The 22,346-nt window shown below is 54.6% G+C and overlaps 1 protein-coding gene across 3 annotated transcripts in view; it reads right to left on the reverse strand.

Annotated features, from left to right (window-relative positions):
• The window catches only part of EVC2 (EvC ciliary complex subunit 2), a 63,023-nt gene that overhangs the window by 14,811 nt on the left and 25,866 nt on the right, over positions 1-22,346 (reverse strand). For all 3 annotated transcript variants that reach the window (XM_053923253.2, XM_053923254.2, XM_053923252.2), the window contains exons 8-12: positions 13,630-13,954; positions 7,959-8,198; positions 7,147-7,322; positions 4,957-5,116; positions 3,643-4,097 (exon numbers count right to left, since the gene is read on the reverse strand). In XM_053923253.2, the coding sequence (XP_053779228.1) occupies positions 3,643-4,097; positions 4,957-5,116; positions 7,147-7,322; positions 7,959-8,198; positions 13,630-13,954 (1,356 nt within the window). The remainder of the gene's footprint in view (positions 1-3,642; positions 4,098-4,956; positions 5,117-7,146; positions 7,323-7,958; positions 8,199-13,629; positions 13,955-22,346) is intronic.

Raw genomic sequence — 22,346 nt, forward strand, 5'->3', positions numbered from 1 at the left:
TGGAGGGATGGGCGAAAAGGGTGAAAGGTGTCAAGGGAGCTGTTAAGTACAGACTGCCGGTTATAGTCATGGTCTCAGGGATGTAAAGTACGGCTCAGAAACACAGTCGATGACACTGTAATAACGATGCCCAGTGTCAGATGGGGACGAGACTCCCTGGGGCGATCACGGTGGGAGTTCTAGAAATGTCTCTGTGTGGTGTGCCTGAAACTAATATGGTACCCTATATCAACTGTAATTGAAAAATTAATTTAAAAATAAATAATTTTTAAAAATCAAGAAAAAGAATAGACATGTTTTCACCCACAGAAAATAGCAGGGGTTGGGGGACTGTGCTTGGTGTGGGAGCCGAACGTCCAAAGAGCAGAAGGCATTGCTGGGTCCCTCCTGGAAACCCCGTCACCCCTTCATCACGTCTCCGTTCCGCAGTGTTTCTTGAGCATCTCACGTCTGCCGCGCCGGCCACCACGTCGTGTCGGAGCTGAGCACTCACAGTTCAGCGTGTGAGGCTGTGGTGTCTGTGAAAGGGAGCAGCCTTCCAGCGTCTGTGACCTTGAAAACAACCTGGTCCAACTTTAGAAGCAGACGTGACAACCACGGACTGTCCCTGACCCTGGCCAGCAGTATGTACTACAGATGAGGCTCGCAGCCCACAGGACAGAGCCCCCTCCACTCAGGGGGTGGGAGCAGGGCGTCCCCTGCCCTGGGTCTGGAAGGATGGTGATCGTTTAGGGAAAACCTGGTCCGTGCTGGAACCATGCTGAGGGACCCACCATTCCTGGTTGACATTTGTTCCCCCAGAAAGGCGTGTTCGAGTCCTGCCCCTAACTACCTGCCCGTGCGGCCTTATTGGAAAACAGGGTCTTTGCAGGTACAATAGAGGCCAGTCAGCCCGGCTGGAGCAGGGCGGACCCTCCGTCCAATGGGACTGGTGTCCGTGTACGAAGGGGAGACCATGTGATGCCAGAGGCGGTGAGTGGCACGGCGCGTCTACCAGCCAACAAACAGGACGGACCCAGCAGCATGAGAGAGAGAGACGGGCAGAGGTCTGCCCGGGGGTCCGGAGAGGGACCTCAGCCCTGCCGACGCCAGGCCTTCGACTTCCAGCCCGCAGACCTGTGCCAGGACACATTTCTGTGGTCTTGGGCCCCCAGTTTGGGCCCCCACTTCTGTGACAGCCCCCCAGGGACACGAACATTTATCCACATATCACTGATCCTTCCAGCAGCTCCGTCCTCACATGACAGATGAGACTCAGGAAGGTCTCCCTTTGCCTCTCAGGCAAGGCCACTACCACGCCGCAGGGGAGATGTCCTGTCTCTCAGGACCCAGCTCTGGCCAAGGAGACAGCAGGGGAAGCCTGCTGGGGACGTCGGGTCAGGATTTCCTCCCCGATCCCGGAGAGCCAGCGATGGAGGGAGTGGCCCCTTCCCTCCTTTCTGCCCTGGGGGACGTGTGTTCGCTTCTTCACTCCACGAACGGCCTCTGCAGGCCAACAGGGACCCACTGGTGGTGGGTATTCTGGCAACGCTCAGTCAGCACGGGCCGCATAAAACGCGCTTTGTGGGAGCTTTAAAATGCAGAAGTACCTGTGGGGTACGGCGGGGGGGCCGAGCCAGGCCCCTCACGGCCACTCTCAGCGTGGGGGTGCGGGACTGTGGCTCGGCGGGGACACTCTCTTGTGAAAACAGTAAGACCACCAGGGGTGATGTGGCTCCAGCCAGTCTGAGGACCCAGGCCCACATTGCTGACACCCCTCTCGGTTTCTCACTCCATGGGGCCACCCATTTTTTTTAAAGGACCTCAGGAAGCTGCAGCTGCTCCTTCATGCCTCCCCTCCGCAGCCCCTTGGCCCCTGTGGAATCCAAAGAGAGGGCAACTCCAAGATTAATGAGCTGGTATTCTTGTCTGTCTTTGAACCAATCCATCCCGGGTGAGGTTGCCTTTCTCCTCCATTATGTCGGCGCCAAGATCACTCAGAAATACGGGACACAGGGCCTCTGACCCGAAGGGCTCTAAAATCCAGGCAGGAACTTAGGGGCGAACCCTCCTTCCCTGGCGAAACGTCTGCCCTCATTAATTCCCGCTTTATGTGACCAGCACGCAACTCCATCCTGCTCGACATCGGGAAGCTCATAAAAACGTGTTTCAAAACGATTGTGCGAGGCCATTTTTACATAACATCTCCAAAATCAAGGCCATAGCCTCGTGGAACCACAAATAAGCAAAGTAAATGAGCAGCCTGACACTGTGTGTGTTGTTAGCGGACCCTCTTCAGCCCGTAGAAAAATCAGAAGGAGTGTTTTGATAGCGAAGTGAGAGTTCTCTTTTCTGCTGGACGCTCACTCAGCGGCGGCTTCAGTAACAAGCCTGCCAGATGGATCCAAACGAGGCTGGAGAGAACGGCTGTCTGGTAACAGGGACGTCAGGTCCGATTCAGACACTTCAAAGAGTCGGAGCAGGTGGGACGTGTACAGAGACTGGGTGGAGTGTAGGCTGAGCTGAATAACGGCTGTTAAGAACAACTTGTGAGAACAGAAAGTGCCATTTAAGGGTCTGATCTTTATGGGCCTGGAGAAGACAGCATCTGGTTTGCTCGGGAAAATAAACACTATCAAAGAGTGGGAAATAAAGGAGGACAGAACCGTAACAGTGAGACAAGAAAGAGCCGAGAAGTCACTTAATCTAAATCAAGAACACGTCGCTCTCGGCAAACACAGGGGACTTGTCCTCCCTGGTGACGGAGTCAGTCCCTGGGAAGAGCGCTGACTCGGAGGAGGCAGCACATTGCTGAGGCCGGGAAGACCCTGTTCGTGGGTGGTAACAGCCGCCAAGCAAGGATAGGCACTGCAGAAGGACGCTCTGCTCTAGGGTCCCTCCAAGGAAGGGTCCAGGAACAGCGCGGGCCTGGGCCGATGGGGGACCACCAGTGTGGGGCCACAGAGCGACCGGGTGGACGGACAGGGAGGGCGACAGCCGGACCCACCAGGTACACAGAGAAAGACTCCCTCCCCTCCCCCTCCCCCACCCCCTCCACAACCCTGTGTCGGAGAAATCATATTTTCTGACAATGACTCAGAATTTAAACTGTGGCTAAAATTCAACTTAAACCATGGAGTGCCTATACCAAGAAAAGAATAGTAAAAAACTTTTGTTTTGTTTCTTTGCTTAAACAGGGGTTTCTTGGTTTGCTTGTTGAAAGGAAAAATAGCTTTAAGGAATTCTGAGAAAAGAGGCCCCCTCCCCTCGTCAAACATCACTTCCCACCTAGGGGACCAGGCAGGGTTCCTGCTTGTTCACCAGTACTGGGTTTAATTCCCTGTCTGCCCATGAAATTATCTGAACAAAGCAATCACAGCCCTCCTGTGGGAACCAGTTGCAGGGGTGGGGCAGGGGCAGGGGGGATCCTCACCCTCTTATTGCTACAACGCCTCCTCCCGCAGCCCCGCTTGTTCGCTGCAACCCAAGTGGCCCTGGGTATCACGCGGCATCCTTCTCCCCGGGGCTGTGAGTGTCCGTGACTTATACACTGCTGTCGGTCTCCTCTGTCCTGAGTCAGGTGCTGCAGGTCCCAGAACCTCAGGGTGGAATCCCTCCCTCCTATGGCTGGAGAGGAGGAGGGAAAACACCCGGGTCACTCACGTGAAGATCAAGTGCCCCCAGCGTCTCAGCTCCGCCTGCTCCTCCGTCGAGGTCTCTGGAGCGTCGTCCTTCAGTCTCTGCCTCACGCTCTGGACACCCTCCTGGTCCCTGTCCCTCTGCTCACTCTCCAGCTGCTCGGCCTGGGTGGCCAGCTCCCTGCCCTGCTCCTCCAGGACCTGCTGCAGGAAGAGCCAGGGCACCCCACGCTTGAGCAGCTCCTGGGTCACCACAGAGTTCTGGAGGCGCCGCAGCTCTTCGGTGGCTTTCTCGAACAGCGACAGGGTCAGGGCCCTGATGTCGTCCAGGGCAGCCTGGTCCAGGCACTCCTGCAGCTCCTCCAGGGCGGCACTGTGGTCCGCTACCAGGCTCCGCCACTGGCCCAGGTACTGGCCCACATCCTCGGTGGTGCGGAAGACATCCCCAAGGGACAGCTGCTCCCTCCGCTGCTCCTTGTGCTGGCACGAATTCCAAAAAGATGACAGGGGACAAGCTCAGTACACAAAGCCCTTGGGGAAGCACTTTGGGAATGTGGTTAAGCCTTTTCCCCCAACAAGCTCACCTTCAGAAAATTATCCTTAAGAAAATAACCCAAAACATCATGAAAACTTCATTTGTTCCACATTTACCAAGCACTCATTCATCGACAAGGGGAGGCCCAGGAGGCAGACCGCACCCCCGCCGCCCCGGGTTCTATCCTGGCTTCTCCACTGACACAATGAGTTGGCGGAAGCCAGCATCTTATCCTCGCTGTGACTCCACCTCCTGATCTGTACAGCGGGCAGGGGAGCGTCCAGCTGGGACAGCAGCCGTGGGGGCTCCCCGAGCTGCTCAGCACCTGTAGCTCTTAGCGAAGGGCCCCGCACAGGGCTCAGATGCCGGAACGTCTGTATTATTATTCCTATGACCCAGGTACTCAGTAGCCAAGTCAGCCACCACAGCCCCGAAGAGGCCTTCATCAGAACCCCATCATGCTGGCTCCAGCCTCCGGAATTGCAAGAGAGAAATTTTTGTTGTCTGTCAGCCACTTAGTCTGCGGAGTATGGTGACAGCCCGAACACACCGAAACACTCAACAGTTGACATTACAGCCTTGTTGTTATTCACTCCTGTGACCTTACCCAGGCAGACGCCACCACCCGCCAAGACCCACTGCAGTGCCGAGGCCAGATGGGAGGCCTTCTTGACACATGTCCCAAAAAGTCACCGCCCCTGAAGCCCAGGCGGCTGGTCACCACGTGGACCCCAGCTGTCCCCTGGCCCTGGCGCGTGCCCAGAAGGGCACTGCAAAGAGTAAAGGGCAAAACCCCTCAAATACCTTTTGCAGCATCTCTCGTCTTCTCTTAATTATTAATTTTTGGCAGAGCTTTTTCTTTTCCTGCTTTAAGTCATTGTCCAACTTCTGCTTTATAGAGAAGACTTCTGTCTGAGCCCGTTCCAACAGCACTTCTGTCTGATCTTCGTCCAAGTACCCGGCTCTGGGGGAGGAACACTGGGTGAATGCTCTCTCCCCTGCCAAGACGTGGCTGAGACGCAGGGAGGGCAAGGCCAGCATCACCACAGACAAGCAGACAGAGCTCGCACCCGGGGAGGGCAGAAGTGGGGCAAGACTTCAGGGAGGAAGCAGCAGGCAAGGGGGGCTGCCGTGGTGCAGGCAGGCTCTCCGCAGAGCAGAGGGCAGGCTAGGCATTCCGGGGCACGAGCCAAGTCCAAGAGGTGAACGGAGGGAATACTCCGTGAGGGTTAACTCTGTGTGTGCAAGTGACTGGCCGCAGTGGGGTTGGCCAGGTTAAACGTGGTTTCTGGGTGGGTCTGTGAGGGTGTTTATGGACAGGATGGGATTAGCCTTTCAATCAGACTCCGTAAAGCGGAGTGTTCCCCAACCCCCAGAGTGGGCAGGCCTCCTCCAAGGGTCCTGGCTACGGAGGAACTGACCCCTCCTTTCCCCGCCTCCCTGCTCCAGCTGGGACTTCTCATCTCCCTTCTCCTGCCCTCAGGCTGGACTCCCTGGTTCTTAAGCCTCTGGACTCAGGCGGACCACACCCCCAGCTGTCCTGGGCTCCAGTGGGCGGACAGGACAGCACACGTGGGGCTTCTCAGCCTCCATAACGGCAGAGCCAATGCCTCGTGTATATGTTATTTTTCCTGCTTTCTGGAGAATCCTGCGGATGCGCTCTGTTACTCTCATTATTATCATGCTATTCCCAGTTAGTCTGCACCCCCGGGCTGGGCCGCCTGCTCGGTAGGGGGTAGATTCTCCAGGGAAACCTCTCGAAGGAAAGAATGGGTGAATGAATGAATGAATGAATGGGAGATGCACATTTTAGAACTAAGTCTGTGCAGACTTTCATGAAAGCATTTAAAAATCAGAGCCAGGACACCCTTCCCCCAGACCAGTGCGGACGGGGACACAGCCGCAGCCGCAGCCGGCGCTTCGCTTCACGGTGGGGCACTGTCTCTTCACTCACTGGAGTGAAAATGACTCAGGAGTGTCAACTGCAGTGACAGATTCATTAGCATCTCTGGGTAAACAGTGCTCACACAATTTGCACTTACAGAATTCTCATTAAATAAGAGCAACGGCGCTTCAAAGCCCTAATAAAATTATCTAGTGGAACCAATTCGTAAAACCATGCTCGTCATCAGAAACCAGCTTTAGAGTCGCGTCCCCAGTCATTTCAGGGCTTCTCGCAACCTACAAAGAATAAGTTTTCTTGTTGACAATGAAGCGCTTCAAAGACTACCTGAGGAGGAGCCTGGAGAGAGGGGAGGGGCTGCACGGGTGAGAGGCCGCACCTCACGGTTTCCACAGCCACATGGTGGGTATCCCGGGCACCCGCACCCCCTCCTGGAGCTGCTGAGAAAGGCCACCTGGAATTTTGTGCTTTGCTCCAATGGCGAATGCAGGGGGGCCAGCGGCACACGAGGACCCAGAGAACAGGGCTCCCCGCACAGTGCCCGCGGGCCTCCGACACGGATTTCTTAGTGAAACGTGGGGATCTGCTTTCAAACAACCCAGGGCAGAGACCCAGAGCCACGTCAGGACTGGCCGTGAGTCGGCACCTCCTGAAGGTGAGTGCTGGGCGCATGGGGCTCACAGCAGGGTTGTCTCGACTACCGAGCGTTTTAAATTCTGCAGTGCCATGGAGTCTTACAACCAGAGAATTTTTCTTCTTTCTTTCTTGTTAGGTCCTCACCCAAGGATACGTTTATCGATTTTAGAGAAAGAGGAAGGGAGAGAGACAAACGTGATGTGGGAGAGAAGCATCAATCGGTTGCCTCCCATACGCGCCCCAACCGGGGATCGAACCTGCAACCCAGGCATGTGCCCTGACCAGGACTGAACCCGAAGCCCTTTGGTGCACAGGATGACGCTCCAACCCACCGAGCCACACTGGCCGGGGCAAAATTTTTTCTTAAGGCCTAAGTGGGGAGCAGCCAGAGCGTTCCATGAATGAAGAGCAGCAGGCAGTTTGGACGAGGGACCCACGTCCCCCAGGGAGGTTACCTCTCGTGCTTCTGGATGAGGAGGGTCAGCTGAGTGGCGGCCCTGCTCAGAAGCCCCTGCGCACGGGCCTCTGCCGACTGGATGTTCTGCACCAGGTACTCCCTGTGGCCGAACCTTTTACTCAGATGATACCGCTTACTAGCCTGGAAGAAGTCCATTAGCTCCTCTACATCCTCCTGTTATAAAATAAAATATCAAGAAAATATGCTTCATTAAAACTTAGAGAAGATTCCCTGCAGACGTTCAAAATATTACATTTCTGGTCTCAAAATATATTCAGGACCAGGAGCGCTGGGAGGAACGGTTAAATCCCCTGGCCCAGGACAACGAGACACGGATGAGGAGTGAGGGCTTGGAAAGTGCCCGGGCCCGGGCGGCCGGGAGGCAGCAGGGCACCGTTACTGCCCTGAGACACGGAGTGTAAACTGCAGTCTGTCAGCGACACGCCTTCGCCCCACACACGTGCACCCCGCGCAGTTCCCAGGACGCATGTGTGGGTGCCCTGTTACCCCCATCTTACAGATGAGGAAACGGAGGCAGACAAGCTGGATAACTTGATTAAATTGACACAGTGGGGGAGGGGTGGAACTGGAATTCAAGTTCAAGTTAGCCCGAGTCCCAGGCCTGGGCCTCATGCCCCCATTCTCCTGCTTTCTGGAAAGTCAGGCAGACACTGAGGGAGCAGGAAGAGAGCTCCTGCATCCACAGCATGGAAGGAGAGCAGAGGGGGAGCAGGACTCAGTGCTGGGGGAGGACAAGTCCAGGATGGCTCGGGAACACTTCCCCCAGGGCGGCGTGGCTGGAGGCATTACCTGGATTTTAGAGTAGTCTTGCAGCAGCATTTTAGCTGCCTCGGGCTTCAGGTCCCCTTTGAAAATAGCACTTTTTATCTGGGCAAAAAAGATACTGTGCAGCTCGTTCCTCTGGAAAATGGCCAGCTGCCTGCGAGCCTTGGCGAAGTCTTCCTCCTGCTGCAGAGCGAGCGACCTCCTCAGGTGCTCCTGCTCCAGGCTGTGCAGGGTCCGCAGCAGGCTGCTGCACTCAGCGGCGGACTGCGGAGACAGCGGCAGATGGGAGAGGCTGACACGCCAGCCAGGCACACACAGCACACGGCATGCACATGCACACATGCATACACACAGCAACCTACCATGTGTGCACACATGCATGCCACACTCAGACACACAGCACACAGGCATGCAGAGCAATGCACGTGCACAGAGACATGCGTGCACAGACCCCACACATGCATGCACAGTGCGAACTCACACAACACACCATGCACGTGCAAACACAGGCACATGCACAGAGAAGCACACGAACATGCACACTCCAGGGGACACACGTGTGCACAATGCACGTGCACACAGTGTCCCAGGCTGACAATGACGAGGCTGCCAGGCTCTGGAAGATGCTGTTGCAGCCTGTCCTCCCTGTGATTCTAATGTTTTGCAGAACCACCTCAAAGCAAGAAATTCACAGGTTCTTGAAGTTCTTGCAACTCAAACTGCCTGAAAACAGCCTGGAAAATGGAGACTCCAAGGACTGCTGTTAGGCGCTCACGCTTACTGCCGCCATCTTTCACTGCTGACTTAGTTGAGAAAAGTACCAACAATCAGGCCCATGTGGAGGCCATATGGATGAAAATGGCAGCAAAGGGGCATGAAGACACAGCCACGTGATACCTGCATGTTACGTGGTCTGATGCAAGGAAAGGAATGAGTGGGACCGGGACCCATGCCCCAGGGAGAAGGCAGCCCAGCCGGGACCCAATCGCAAGGTGGTGAGACCCGCAAGAGAGCGCTCGGCCAGACTGGGCCCAGACCCCCGACCACGGATGCTTGAGATGGTCCATGGGTGTTGTTTTAAGTCGCTGAGTGTGTGGTGCTGTGGCACACAGCCAAACGAAAACGAACACACTCGCTTTACAGGTGAGGAGGCACAAGCTCGGAGCCGCTGAGGGTGTTTTCCCGTTTCCCTCACGCTCAGGAGGAGAGGGAAGGAGTTCAAACCAAATCTTCAGGCACCAGGCTCCGAAACCATAGACACGGCACAGTGCGCCATGCTGGTGGAGCCAAAGGAGGGACAGTGCACCTGTCCCACAGGTGGAGGGCGCGACCACCCCAGGGGTCAAAGGTGAAGGTCAAGACGCACTAGGTCTCGGGAGGTGGGAGGACGTGAGATGACAGCTGTGACTACACTGAGCAGAGACCCAGGAAGGCAGACGGGCATTGATGGCACCAGCAAGGGCTGGGCCCCCTCAGCTCCACAGGGTCAGAGGGCCACATACCACCTGCACTGTACCCAAGGATCAGCGTCACCATCTCCCCAGCTCCCCGGGTCACAGGCCCACTGCCTCCGCTTCCAGCCACTCACAAGCCTACGAAGGCAAAATACTCATTTCCCTCTTTCCAGCTCTTTTCACTGACTTTTCAATTTGTTCAGAAGCTGCCCCAGAAAGTAGCCAGCATATGACAAGCCCTGTCCCCAGGTACTCCCGGCAACATGACGAGCAGCAGCCACCGCGCCAGACACGGAAGGCCCCCCCGTGTGCGTCCCTGACCACATCTCCAGGGCCCTCCCACAGCCACGTCAGCCTTGGCCTCCAGAAGGCAGCACCGCATTTCTCCAAAGCCGATGCTATAAAAAAGATTGGATCTCTTAAGGCCTCTTTAAGTCACTCTTCTGGAGAGAAGCTGCATTCACAGCGGAGCTCGTCTACAGTAGGGGATACAATTCCCCACCCAGTAAGGGTGCCGGGCGATTCCAGGCACTGCCAGGGCGCCCAGCTACCCGGGGCATGCCTGGTCCCCAGTGAGGTCGACTCCCCTCCAAAGTGACGTTTTTGACTGTATAAAAGTCAACAAGCCCCAACCCCTATGTATTTTAATTCACAGGAATGAAATAGGGGGTGCCATCTATTTAGCTTCTCACAGACAGGACCAAACAATGTGTGGTGTGCACGCTTGCAAATCCTAAAATAAAATTATCCGTCCTGTTATTAGAATTATATTTCAGCCAAAGAGTAGAGCCTGAGGCACTGATATGCTCGTGCCAGAGTGAACCATTCCTTCAAACAAGTCTGGATAGGAACCACCCCTGCAGTCTCCACACGCACCGTCCTCCTAAGGGGGCGCAGAGACCTAGAGAAATGTGTCCAAGCCCCAACCTAGTTCAATCGTCCTGTGGCACAGAGGAGACAACTAAATCCCAAAGCAGGGACACACCTCAGGCCTGCCAAGCAGGGACAATCACACGCACAAATGAGTGAAGCGGCCTGGTGAGAGGCGCTAGGGAGTGGTGGGGACTGGGGCCGAGTGGAGAAAGCCCTGCCTGCAGGTGCAGCCTGGACTCAGCCCAGCACACAGGGCCCTGCGGGGACATGGACCCAGTGCAGCCACATCTTCCCATTTTTTTAACATAAGCTGGAAGTCTGGATTTTTATATGAAGTTTTGTATTTTAAATATTGGCAAAAAATGTGCATTTTAACATAATGGTCATTCACCCCCAAGTCCTTTTGAACTTTCCGCTGGAATGGACTTTTCAGGGAGGTGAGGCATGTTCATTCTGTGGCTTTGAGTGTCTAGAAAAGCAGCTGGTCCTGTGGAGGGAGTAGGGTGGGGGCAGGCACCGACCAGGGAGGGCACTTTATGTCTGGCTTGCCGGAGCGCCCGCTGTCCCCCATGTGGACTCCGCACCACCCAAAACACGAAACTGTGCTAGAGAATTATGACCTGCATTCGACTTGGCAAGAGGGGCGAACTGCGCGCCGCTGGATAAAGTGAAACCATCAGAGAGGGCCGGATGCAAGAGTCCTTGCACTGATGGAATCTTCAAGACACTCCCAAGGGAGCCAGGACGTGGCGGGCAGCTCAGAGCCGGCCACGCCCCTCACCGCCTCCACTGCAAGGAGCTGCGAGGCACCTGTGTGTGGAAGAGGGTCCCCAGACAGAGGACAGCCTGACCTGCCAGTAGCTGCTGGCAGAAAGCTGGGCAAGGGGCTTCCCCTCTGGGCCTCAGTTTCCCACCTCAAAGCGGAAGGAGTTCACACTCTCTGATGGCTCTGTGTCATGGGGTGCTTTGAAGGTGACACACACGAGAGTCACAGGGAGCACGGGCACAGAGATGGCACTGCCAGGTGCTGGTCTAAGTGCCTGATGGGCATCAACAGCCCTGCAAGGTAGGCGGCCCTGCTGTCCCTAGTTAGGGATGGGGAAACCGAGGCCACGGAGGTGAGCCATGCGCCTTCCTGAAGCACAGAGCGGCACCTGCCGTCCCGGGCTCCAGCGTCCCCTCTGCCCCAGGGTCTCCCCACAGAGAAGTGCTCCAAAATCTCCAAGGAAGGACGGACGCGCGTCAGTGTCAGCGGTTTCATCCTTACGCTACTTACTCGAGTTCCAAAACTTTACTCAAAAAGCTGATACTGCTCGTTTTGCTTTTTTCACACTCATTCTTGGTGGAATAATACGTCCCAAATAGTTCCACACACTGTATTTACAGATGACTGCGATAAATTTAGAGGTAAGTAAGAAGAAGTCCGGGACTTGGTTAAGATGGGGCAGCTTGCACGGGCTGGAAGGGAAGTCGCTCTGTTCACTTCGGCTGCTCAGGTGCTGGTTCTGGAAGCAGACTGGCGCCAGTAAAGGGGCTTGTGTCTGGACAGGGTGACCTAAGGGATGCAGAGCGATGGTGGCCTCCCGCGGAGTGATCCCTGCTGCAGGTCCGAACACTGATGTAAATAATGAGGAGACAGAACTGCACTGCCCCAGGCAAAGTGCTGGGAAGGCACCAGCCCACCAGAATGGGTTAACACGGCCCCCACAGTAGCACAGACACGACGGCCCACGGGCAGCGTTGCACCCGGTGGCAGCAAGCACAGTGGCAGGGCGCTGGTGTGAGTCCTGGGCCCACTTACGTGTCCCCGGGAGGTGACCTTCCCCGAGTGGTGTGAAAGGGAGAGCCTCTCAGCTCCCCCGTCACTAAGCTGGCGTGGAGATCTGATAGGAAGGCCGCGTGCCAAGCTTCGCACAGCGCCTGACACGTTGCGTAAGTGGGAGAGTGCTGGCCGAGGGCAAGATGTTCGCCCTGCCATGGTAAGTGAGCACGAGCAAGATGAATAATGCAACAAACTAAAGAAACCTACTTTGTAGAAAACTAAAAAACTCTGATGCAAAAGGCTAACATGTATGCCAGAATTTGGGAGATAGGAGAGGCCACGTCAGCATCACTGTGTCCCCAGGAGAAACCCCAGGAACAGGACCGTGAATGACCGTCTGCTGTTGAGAGGTGGGATGGCTTCCCATTTTTCTCCAGGGTTTTCCTTTTCATGCCTGGGAGCTGGAGCAGAAACTTTTCTACACCAGGCCACACGAACAGTTCAGGCTTGCAGGCCACATGAGGTCTCCGTCACCCGTTCTACCTTTTTTCTTTTGCTTTGTTTTGTTTTTTTATAATATTTAAAGAATGTGAAAACCATTCTCAACCCCCCGTGGGCCAGACACAAGCAGGTGGGCAGGACTAGGCTCGCGGGCCTCATCTGCCCACCCTGGCTTTTAGTGCTTCCCAAGTCTCCCTCATTGACATGTATTATTTTTACAGGGAAAAAATTATACCAAATTTAGGAAAGAAGGGAAAGAGGTCATGAGATCGATTAGGGGCTGCATCCCCGAGCAGTACCCTCATCACACCTCCTTCAGTGAGCGGCTCAGGGACACGTTTGACCAGTAATGTTGTCCCGAGGGCGACCAGGGCGGGGTCTGCCAGTGGCACTGGCATGGGCTGAATGGTGACGCCTCCCCCTAAAGACACACCTACGTCCTAACCCCAGAACTGTGAACATGACCTCATTCAGAATAAGGGTCCTTGTAGGATCGTATAAGATCACCCTGGGTTATTGGAGTGGGTCCTAAATCCAACACATAGCGCCATCATCACATAGTTGAGTGACAGCACGTGTTTTAATATGGGAGGGTCCTTCGTGACTGTGGGCTTCTTGAACACAAACCCCATGTCTCATTTTTCTCTGTGTCTTCACGGCCTAGCCCAGCGCCTAAGAGGCAGTGGGTGGTTAATATGTGCTTTCTAAATGAACTCCAGATGGATGGCTGGGTTGTGGGTGGATACACAGGTGGATGTGTAGATGGACAGGTGGACAGTTGGATGGGTGGATGAATGGATGTGTAGATGGACAGGTGGGTGGACAAATGAGTGGATGGATGGTGGATGGATGGATGGATGGATGGATGGTGGGTGGATGGTGGATGGATGGTGGATGGATGAATGGATGGATGGATGGTGGATGGGTGGATGGATGGATGGTGGATGGATGGATAGGTGGATGGTGGATGGATGGATGAATGGATGGGTGGATAGGTGGGTGGATGGATGGATGGATAGCTGGATGCCTGGGTGGATGGATAAATGAAGGATCCCCAAGCAGAAGGAGGGAGGCGGCGGAAGCCCGCCTTCCGGAGCTGCCTTACCCTCTCACTAACGCGCTTCAGCAGCTCCTCCGCCTCCTCCATCACCGCTGTCTCCCTCTGGTACTGAGTCTCTGTCTTCTTCCTTGTTTCCAGGTCGCATTCAGCCGTCAACGCCACCATCTTCCGATCGTACTCCTCTTGTATTTCCTTCTCCAGCAAGAGAAACTGCTTCTTGAAGAGAGCGCCCATGCTCCTCTCTGCTGGAGGGGAGAGGTGGCCCCTGCTGGTCAGGCCTCGCAGCAGAAGGGTGATGACATCTTGGCTGATCTGGGTCCGACAAGCCTCCAGGTTGGAGTCCGCCCGGCTCAGGGTCGCCATCTCCAACCTGGGAGACACAGGGGCGGAGAGAATGGCAGGCATCACGTGACGTGGCAACAGAAACCAAAGGTCCTCAGAGCTCTGAGATGTCTGATTATTTATGGGTAAGGCCTTCTTGCTCCCTTTCCCTCCTCCTCCTCCTCTCCTCCCTCCCTTCTGCCCCCTCTGGGGACGGAAGGCCAGTGTCAGATTCTTCTCCAGTGAAGGGGTAGGTGCCATGCAGGAAGCAAGAGGAACACAGCTAACGTCAGCACGGTCCTTGTCGGCGGCAGGAGACCATGAGGAAAAGCAATAGTTACTGTATTAGGAGGGTTTTAAAATAAAGTTTATTTTCATGTTTCCAATTAAAAATTAATTTATGGGCATGACAAGTAAAGGTAACGTGCCACCGTGGACGGGATCCTGGAAGAGACAAAGGACATAGGATAAATCTGGATAAAGTATGGACTTCCGTTAATAATGACAGGATATTGGTTCACTAATTGTAACCCGTGCACTGCAGTGACGTGAGGTATTACTCATGGGGGGGGGGGGGTGAGGTGCGGGGTGGGTGGCCCCCCCGTGCTGTCTTCTCAACTCTCTGTGAGTCTAACCTGCTGCAAACAAGCCCGCTGGAGGCGCAGTCGGGGTGGGCGCTCACAGGGCCCCCGGGGCCTAACCCGGGGCGGGGCGGCTGGGGGCTGTATTCACAGTGACGCGTCAGACCGGCTCTGGTGTGGGCGAATGGACCGCACGTTCCTTACGTCTCTGTGACACTACAGGAGGACGCGCGGGGAAGTACTGATGATGTTCGAGGTGGAAAGTCCAGAACACAGGGCACAGAGGAAGAGGCTTCCTCCCCTGTAGGCCCACCTCTCACCCAGAGCCAGCGGGAGCACTTCGCTGTATGTGCTTCCGGTTGTGTCCTCTTCTCGTTTGTGTCCCACACGGGCACACTGCTTACACAGAGTGGAGTGCAATGCTGTCCTTTCTCTTTCCGCTTATCATTGTGACAGGCATGTGCCAGTGGTTTAAAAACGGTCCAGGTTTCCTTTGCGATGGTTGAAGGCATTTCGCCAAGCAATGTGCCCTGATTCAACCAGTCACTTTTCGGGTGCGGTGTGCGTGGGGCACTTACAGGGCGCAGACTCTAAAGTGGCGCTGCCATCCCCGCCTTGGTGAGGATGCTCGCGGTTCCCCGTGACTTCCAGAGAGCGACTCCCACCCGGGGCCTGCCAAAGCGCCTTCCTGACAAGTGCCCCAGCGGCGTTTCACGATCTTTGAGAGTTTGACAGGAGAAAATGGCATTGGATTCTAAAAATATAAATGTCTGAAGGAAATTTCACGACAGGAGTTTGCAAGCACGTAAGAGTGGGAAGAACGGCATGTCTCTCAATGCAGACAGTACCCAACTTCAAAAACTGCCCCTGTTTGCTGGGCTCGCTCCAGCCCCCCCTTCCACGCTGGCTGGGGCGTTTCCAAGCAAACCCCACAGTTTCCATTCCACCTGTGAATTCCTCAGTGTGCGCCTGTAACTGTCGAGAAGCTGTATGTATCAACGGCATACGCAAGTAGCTATGTATCCCTATACATGTATACACGTGTTTATAAGTTTCTTACCTGACCTGTACATCGCTCGTGTATCATAGCATCGCATTTAAAATATTAATATTTACAAGCCCTGGCCGGGTAGCTCAGTTGGTTAGGGCATCATCCCAATACACCAAGGTTGCAGTTCGATCCCCGGTCAGGGCACATGCAAGAAGCAACCAATGAATGCGTGAGGGTGTGAGACAACAAAATGATGTCTCTCTCTCTCTCTCTCTCTCTCTCTCTCACACACTCACACACACACACACACACACACATCAATAAAATGAATTTTAAAATAAAATAAAATTTCACAACAACTCCAATAATGAATCCATCGTTATTCAAAACTATCTCCAATGTCCCAAACTGGTTTTTACAGTCGAAGGCTTAATTCAAGGAGCGAACAAAATCCCACCATGTTCGCTCAGCCCGGTTTACTCCCTGGCATTCTGCCCCGTTTCTCCTTCTATGCCACCCACTTGGTGGAGAAGCCAGGTCGTTCACCCTGTACAATGTCCGTGTCCGGGACTGGGCCGACGGCTTCCACAGGGTGTCCCTGTCCCTCCAGCCCCTGCATTTCCCGTAAATGGCTGGTCAGACCTAAGGTCTCCACGAGAGTCAGACCCAGTTTGTTTTCCGAAACACCCAGAAGGGGCGCCATGCGCCTCCTGCAGGGTCAGACTGGGCAGAGGCTGTGACGGGTGGACAGGTTCCAGTGTGTCAAAGCGATCCCCAAATCAAAGCGTTTCCTGTCGACTTTCCACCGAGCGGTTTCAGCATCCGTTTGTAAGTGTTACCTGCACCTACGACTTCATCGGGGGTTGAAAGAGGCACATCTTCTAATTCTATTGCTTTGGCATTTTTAAAGCTGAGATTCTCTTTCAAAGAAAGACAACGTTCCTTAACAATTCAGACTCTGACACGAAGCTAGGAGATGGGACAGATGTTTGATTCTTCGCTAATGAAAAAGGCGGTGTCATGGCAACCTCCAGGTGACAATCGAGCTTGGGTACATTTTTTTTATTTGCTTGTTTTGTTTTAGTATGAGGGCAAAAGGCTAATCAAACTGTCTTACCTCCCAGAGAATCTGAGCTTTGGCTAACTTTTATCTGGAATCTTCCTAAGGAAGACAAATATGTCAAAATGTTACATGTCACACGGTTTATGGTAAAATGATGCCTGGTTGGTCACTTACAGCTGAATGGGAGGATCTGTCGATGAGCCATATGTACTCCACAGGCAAGTCACACTTCCAGCTTCCCTGGGTGAGGTGACTCTCGAAACTGGGCGTGTCCTTTGAGGGACACCAGAAGCTAGGCCTGGGAGTTGTGACGGAAGATTCGGGCATTTGTAGGGACCGCATCTTCTCTTCCTCGAGCTGTGTCACCTGGAGAAAACACCTCCGGGACAGCTGAGTGGGCTGCACTGTGACCTGCCACAAGGACACTCACGGGAGAATGCCTGGCACTGTCCTCACGGCGGCTGCGTTCCTATGCTCCAGCCTTTTGCTCAGGTGGGGTCCAGTGTGGCCTACGGGAGTCTTGTGAGTCCCAATGTCTAGCCAAACCTCACAGGCCACCTGCCTCCCGTCATCGCGAAACTGCAGACCTTCACTCACTTGGTGCATTTCACATGTTTTACAGCCAGCATTCTTTCTGACGCCCACAGCCTCCCGTCGGAGACCACGAGCGCTCACATCCTTTAGACACAGCCCAGTTCATCCGGTTTAAATAACAGCACGTTCATCTCGTTCTTTCATTTTCTCAACAAGCACTTGCTGGACGCGTGTGAGTGCAGGGAGCGTTTCCCGGCGACAGAACAAGAAAGCAGCACAGGAGATGCCTGAAAGCAGAGTGTGCCTGCTTCCATATCCAGTGACACCGACAGCGTCCCCCTGGCTCGGCAAGAAATCACGTCTCCGCCGAGACAGAGAGAACAGATCTCCCTGAATGACGCTTCTGGCGGTGCGTGGAATACTGGCCCCCAAACCCCATTGCCCAGAACCTGAGAATACGTCAGGTTCCGTGGCTGAGCTACGACAGAGAGATTAACAACAGGGGCATTTACAGGTGGGAGGGGGAGGAAGAGGTGTGGGAACCAGAGGGAGATGGGACGAAGGAGGCAAGGTTGGGAGCCATGGGATCGTCAGCATTGAAGGAGGAGGAGGAGCCAGGCGCCAGCAGGAAATGTGGAAAAGAGGCAGAGGGAGGCTGGAAACAGATTCTCTCCTCGCACCGACATCTCAACATCTCAGTTTGTCCCAGTGAGAGGGACTCTGACCCCCAGCACTGTAAGGTTGGGCACCTGTGTTGTTTTAAGCCACCAAGCTGGGGAGATTTGTTAGAGCTGGTAGGAAGCTCATTCGCCCCCCTGACCACACGGTCCCCATTCATTCATTCATTCGTTCGTTGGTTATTAACTTACACACGAACGTGCTGTGGCTGCCTGCTGGGTGAACTTCAGGTGCTTTACCAGGTGCGGGGGACAAAATAAACAAGACGGCACCTCAGCAGGACTTTGCTGTCAAATCATTTACACCAAGCAGCCTGGGAAAGAGCTCCGTTTCCCCACCACATAATGGGGACCATGTCTCAGGGTGCTGTTCAGCAGTCCAAAGAGATCAATTCAATATAAGATGCACGGCTAGAGCCGGCATTTGGTTGGTGCCGAATAATCATCGTGCCTTACTCTTTGCTGTCCTCTCTCCCAGGACACCAGCTGCAGACAGAGCCCATCCCCAAAGCCCGACCTTTCCGGTTGCCTGGGACGACAACCTCACCGGTGCTTTCTGTGCAAGTTTTAATGTCAATCTGTCTAAAGTGGCAACAATAAAAGCCATCGGGGTGTTCCAGAGCCACAAAAGAAAGCAAAAATGTCCCTTTAAACCAGTTAAAACACCATGTAGTTGATGGAGCTGACATTCTCCGCTGATTTTTCCAAATGGCCACAGGAGAGGAAAATACGCGCTCAGGATGCAGCTTTCAGATACAGGGTTGGGTACCTGTGAAATCCTCATGACCCCGGGGCATTTTTAATCATGTGTAGAATAGAACGCACGCATTTCCCCTCCCCGCAAAAGTCCCTGCTGGCTCCATGCGACAGACCGAGACCTGTTGCGTTCCACAGGCTGGGCCAAGATTCTTGAACCACTTGCCTGCTTCAGCAAGTCGGCAAAGCTGGCAGGTTCACACTGCTTTCCCAGGGAACACGCAATTTCTCCCAGTCACGAGCATGTCATCTTGTCGCCCCACTTCAAAGATGACTGTGCCGCTCGGGTGCGGTTTGCTGACATGCATCCCGTGTAAGCAACATCCCTTCTGTAAATGAGTGACTCCACATGGAGTTCAGAACACCGCGGGGCCCACGGGAGGCACTGGCCGAGTGTAAGCAGTTAAAATTCAGTGACAAGCTCACCCCACATAACAGCTTTCTAGAAGTAAGTGCCCAGCTTAAGTCACTCCAGGACCGATCGATACTTTGATTGGCTACTGAGGGTAAAAGAGAGAGAATGACATCCGTGTCCTTTTCTCATTTCGCACAGAAATTAATCACGTCCCCCCGAAACAGCAAGCCAGGTGCCAGCGCAGAACTAGGATAGGATTCGACACCCCGGGCGGTCAGCACGGCCCTGAACGTGAACTAGGACTTGCGAATCACAGTGAAGGGTGATTAATCCAGGAGGGAAATGAAATGCAGTGGCCATTTTTTACAATACACCCAGGGCATCTACCGGTCAGCCGGTGTGAGTAATAGAGCCACGGACGCCAATTCAGCAGTAGGGAGAGTGATGTTTTCTTCCTCGGAGCTGTCTCCATGGAGACGGTACTGCACCAGGCTCCAGGTGGGGGTTGTAAATCGTATTTATATACTGTCGGCCTGAGGGGCTGGACAATGGGAACCTGGGGGGAAAATGCCTCCTGGGCACCTCTCCTGTCAAAGCGGTAAGGGCAGGTTAAGTCGGAGTAGAAATAGTTCCTACGTGTGAGCACGCCAGCGCCAAGGTGACGCTGAGCCCCGACGTCCCGTTTGGTAGAAACTCAGATGGACTGTGAGAGGCAGGGGCGGCAGTTCCCGCCCTTCCTCCTGGACGTCTTCCTCTTGAAGACCTCTGTTTGGAAGTCAGGTCGGGGTGGGGGTGCCCTCCAGGCCTTGAGCTGCTTCCCGGGAGGGGCTACAGATGCAGAGAGAGGCGCAGTAACTCATTCTGTCCAGGGGCCTCCACACCACTGCCAGCTCCCCACCCGTTTGCCGACCAGACCCCAAAAGCTCAGTCAGCTCTAAACAGGTGAAGGGGAAGCGAGGCTCCTCTCCCATGTCAAACCCTCCGTGGACTTTCTTCCCACCCCTCCGACCTCCTTCATTCCGTCTGAAAGGCGTCACAGGCAGGGGCCACTGCCACTGAGTGTCCGATCCCGGCTCTGCCCCGTCTGAGCTGGGTGGTGCACACAAGCTGTTTGCTGTCTCTGAGCCCAGTGTCCCGACTGGTGAACGAGAATGTCACCCCGTGTCAAACGAAGGTCCCTGAGAAGATTGATGACTGCGCCCTGTGTATACGAGCTTCCTTTCAATAGCTTTACAGATGTCGAGCCATTTGATCTGCCCGCAACCTTAAAAGGGAGGTGACTCGCCCTATTTTTACAGGGGAAGAAACTGAGGCACAGAAAAATTGAAATCCTTTGTTCAAAGCAGCATAGCTCGTAAGGGGCAGCGCTGGGATTGGAAGTCATGCCGTGGCTCCAGAGTCTCTGTCCCACCCTTTGTCCTCGGGCTCACACCAACGTGTCACTTCACAGTGGTGTCCTGTCTGTCGCAGTCTTCCTCTCAAAACATTCTTTATGGCAAAGAAAAGAGGATGGGAGAGAAACACACAAACACAGACAGATGAATGGGAGGGTGACAGGGACGGGCGGGGGGGTGACTAGGTGGACGAACGAGGGGATGCGCAGGTACGTGAAAGGACAGGCAAGTGGATGGAAGGATGCGTGAGCAAATGGGTGGATGGGTAGATGGATGGATGGGTGGGTGGATGGGTGGATGAATGGGTCATAGGTGGATGGAAGGATATGCGAGTGGATGGGAGAGTGGGTGGGTGGATGGATGGATGGACCAATGAAAGGATGGACGAACAGATGAGCAGACAGATGGGACAGAGATCGATAGGTAACACTTGAAACTCTTCTCGGTAAGGACAGTGTTCTCCCTGAAGAGCATGGGAATGAAACGGCAGGATAAAAGATTTAAAGGTAGTTTTAGAAATAAGATAAACCTTGAATGTCAGCTAAGTCATCTTTCCACCCAATGCTCAGATTTCTTCAACACCTTTCCCACCAGAATGCCCCCTCCCCCCCGCACCCCGCCCCAGGCCCCGCCTCTGCCTTACACACCCACCGTCATGGGGAGCAGCTGCCTCTCCAGGCAGGCTCTCCCAGCACTGGAGAGCCCAGATGGCGAGAGCAGCCTTCTTCGTAATTAGCTGAACTCCACCTGCCTAGAATTTCCGCCGCTGTCCCCAGTGCCACGGCCTTCTTCTTCATGATGCAGCCTTACAGATACCTGCCCATCGTGATCACGTGCACACAGACCATCTCCAACCTGGGCCACACAGCCTCGTGCAGGTGATGGAGCCCCGAGGACCGAGACGAGGAGGGAAGCTGTCACGGGGCTTTCAGCAACCAGTGCCCCGGCCGGGTCACTGATGAGACCCCTCGGCTGGTGTGTGGAGAATGGACAAAGGGTCGGGGCAGATGGGAGGTTAGTGCAGGAGGCCAGCGAAGACATGCAGATGGCTGGGACTCAGGTGGTGGCCGCAAGATGGACAGAGGAGAGAGCTGCAGGAGGGAGAGCCCTGAGGGGAGGGTGTGTCGGGATGATACCACACTTCACCTGGCTGTTTGCCATCTCTGGTTAAAAATAAGGAGGGCCTTTCAAGGGCTCTACACCACCGGCCACTGAGAGGGGCAACTGTATTTGTTTCCTAGGGCTGATGTAACCAAGCGTCCCAAACTGGGTGGCTCAAGTCAACAGAAATGCACTGTGTCACAGTTCTGGGGGCCAGACATCCAAAATCGAGGCGCTGATAGCACTGGCTCCTCCTGTGGTTACGAAGGAGAAGTTTCCGGGCCCCTCTTCCGGCTCTCTGGTGTTGCCGGCAATCCTTGGCCCGCAGCGGCATCGCTCCAGTCTCTGCCTCGGTCTTCACGTGGTATGCTCCCTGTGTCTCTGTGTCCCATGCCCCTCTTCTTGTTAGGTCACCAGTCAGTCACCTTGGATTGAGGCCCCCCAAATGACCTCATCTTGGCTTGAGTACATCTGCCAAGATGCTACTTCCAAATGAGGTCACATTCACTGATCCCAGGGTTAGGATTTCAACATTACTTTTGGGGGGTACATATTTCAACCTGTAACAGCAACAACCTCCCAGGGATGATAGTCCCTCATGACCAGTAAGATGTCCCGGCAGAAATGGGCTGGCCATTTCCTAGGCATACCAGAGAGAACATTTCTGCCCTGGCCAGGAGCTTAGACTAGATGACCTCAAAGGTCCTTGGTAGCATCAAGGATCTACCCACTTCCTCACTCTTTCCCCACAGACAAAGGGACACATCCTCATGCCTCCTTCTGGCGCTTCCCCCCTCCAATGCCACCTGTCAGGAAGGAGGTGCGCAGTGTCCCTTCTTATCACAGTGCTCCCATCCCCACGGGGCTGCATCAGCCTACCACCTCCCCACATCTCGTCTTTACCTCCTGCCCCCCATACCACGCCCAGCTTGTAAGCGTGGCGACTTTTGTTTCGGTCCCCGCTGCATCCCAGCACCTGCAGTGCCTGG

The sequence above is a fragment of the Desmodus rotundus genome, chromosome 4 (genome assembly GCF_022682495.2).
Source record: "Desmodus rotundus isolate HL8 chromosome 4, HLdesRot8A.1, whole genome shotgun sequence".
Classification (NCBI taxonomy): domain Eukaryota; kingdom Metazoa; phylum Chordata; class Mammalia; order Chiroptera; family Phyllostomidae; genus Desmodus; species Desmodus rotundus.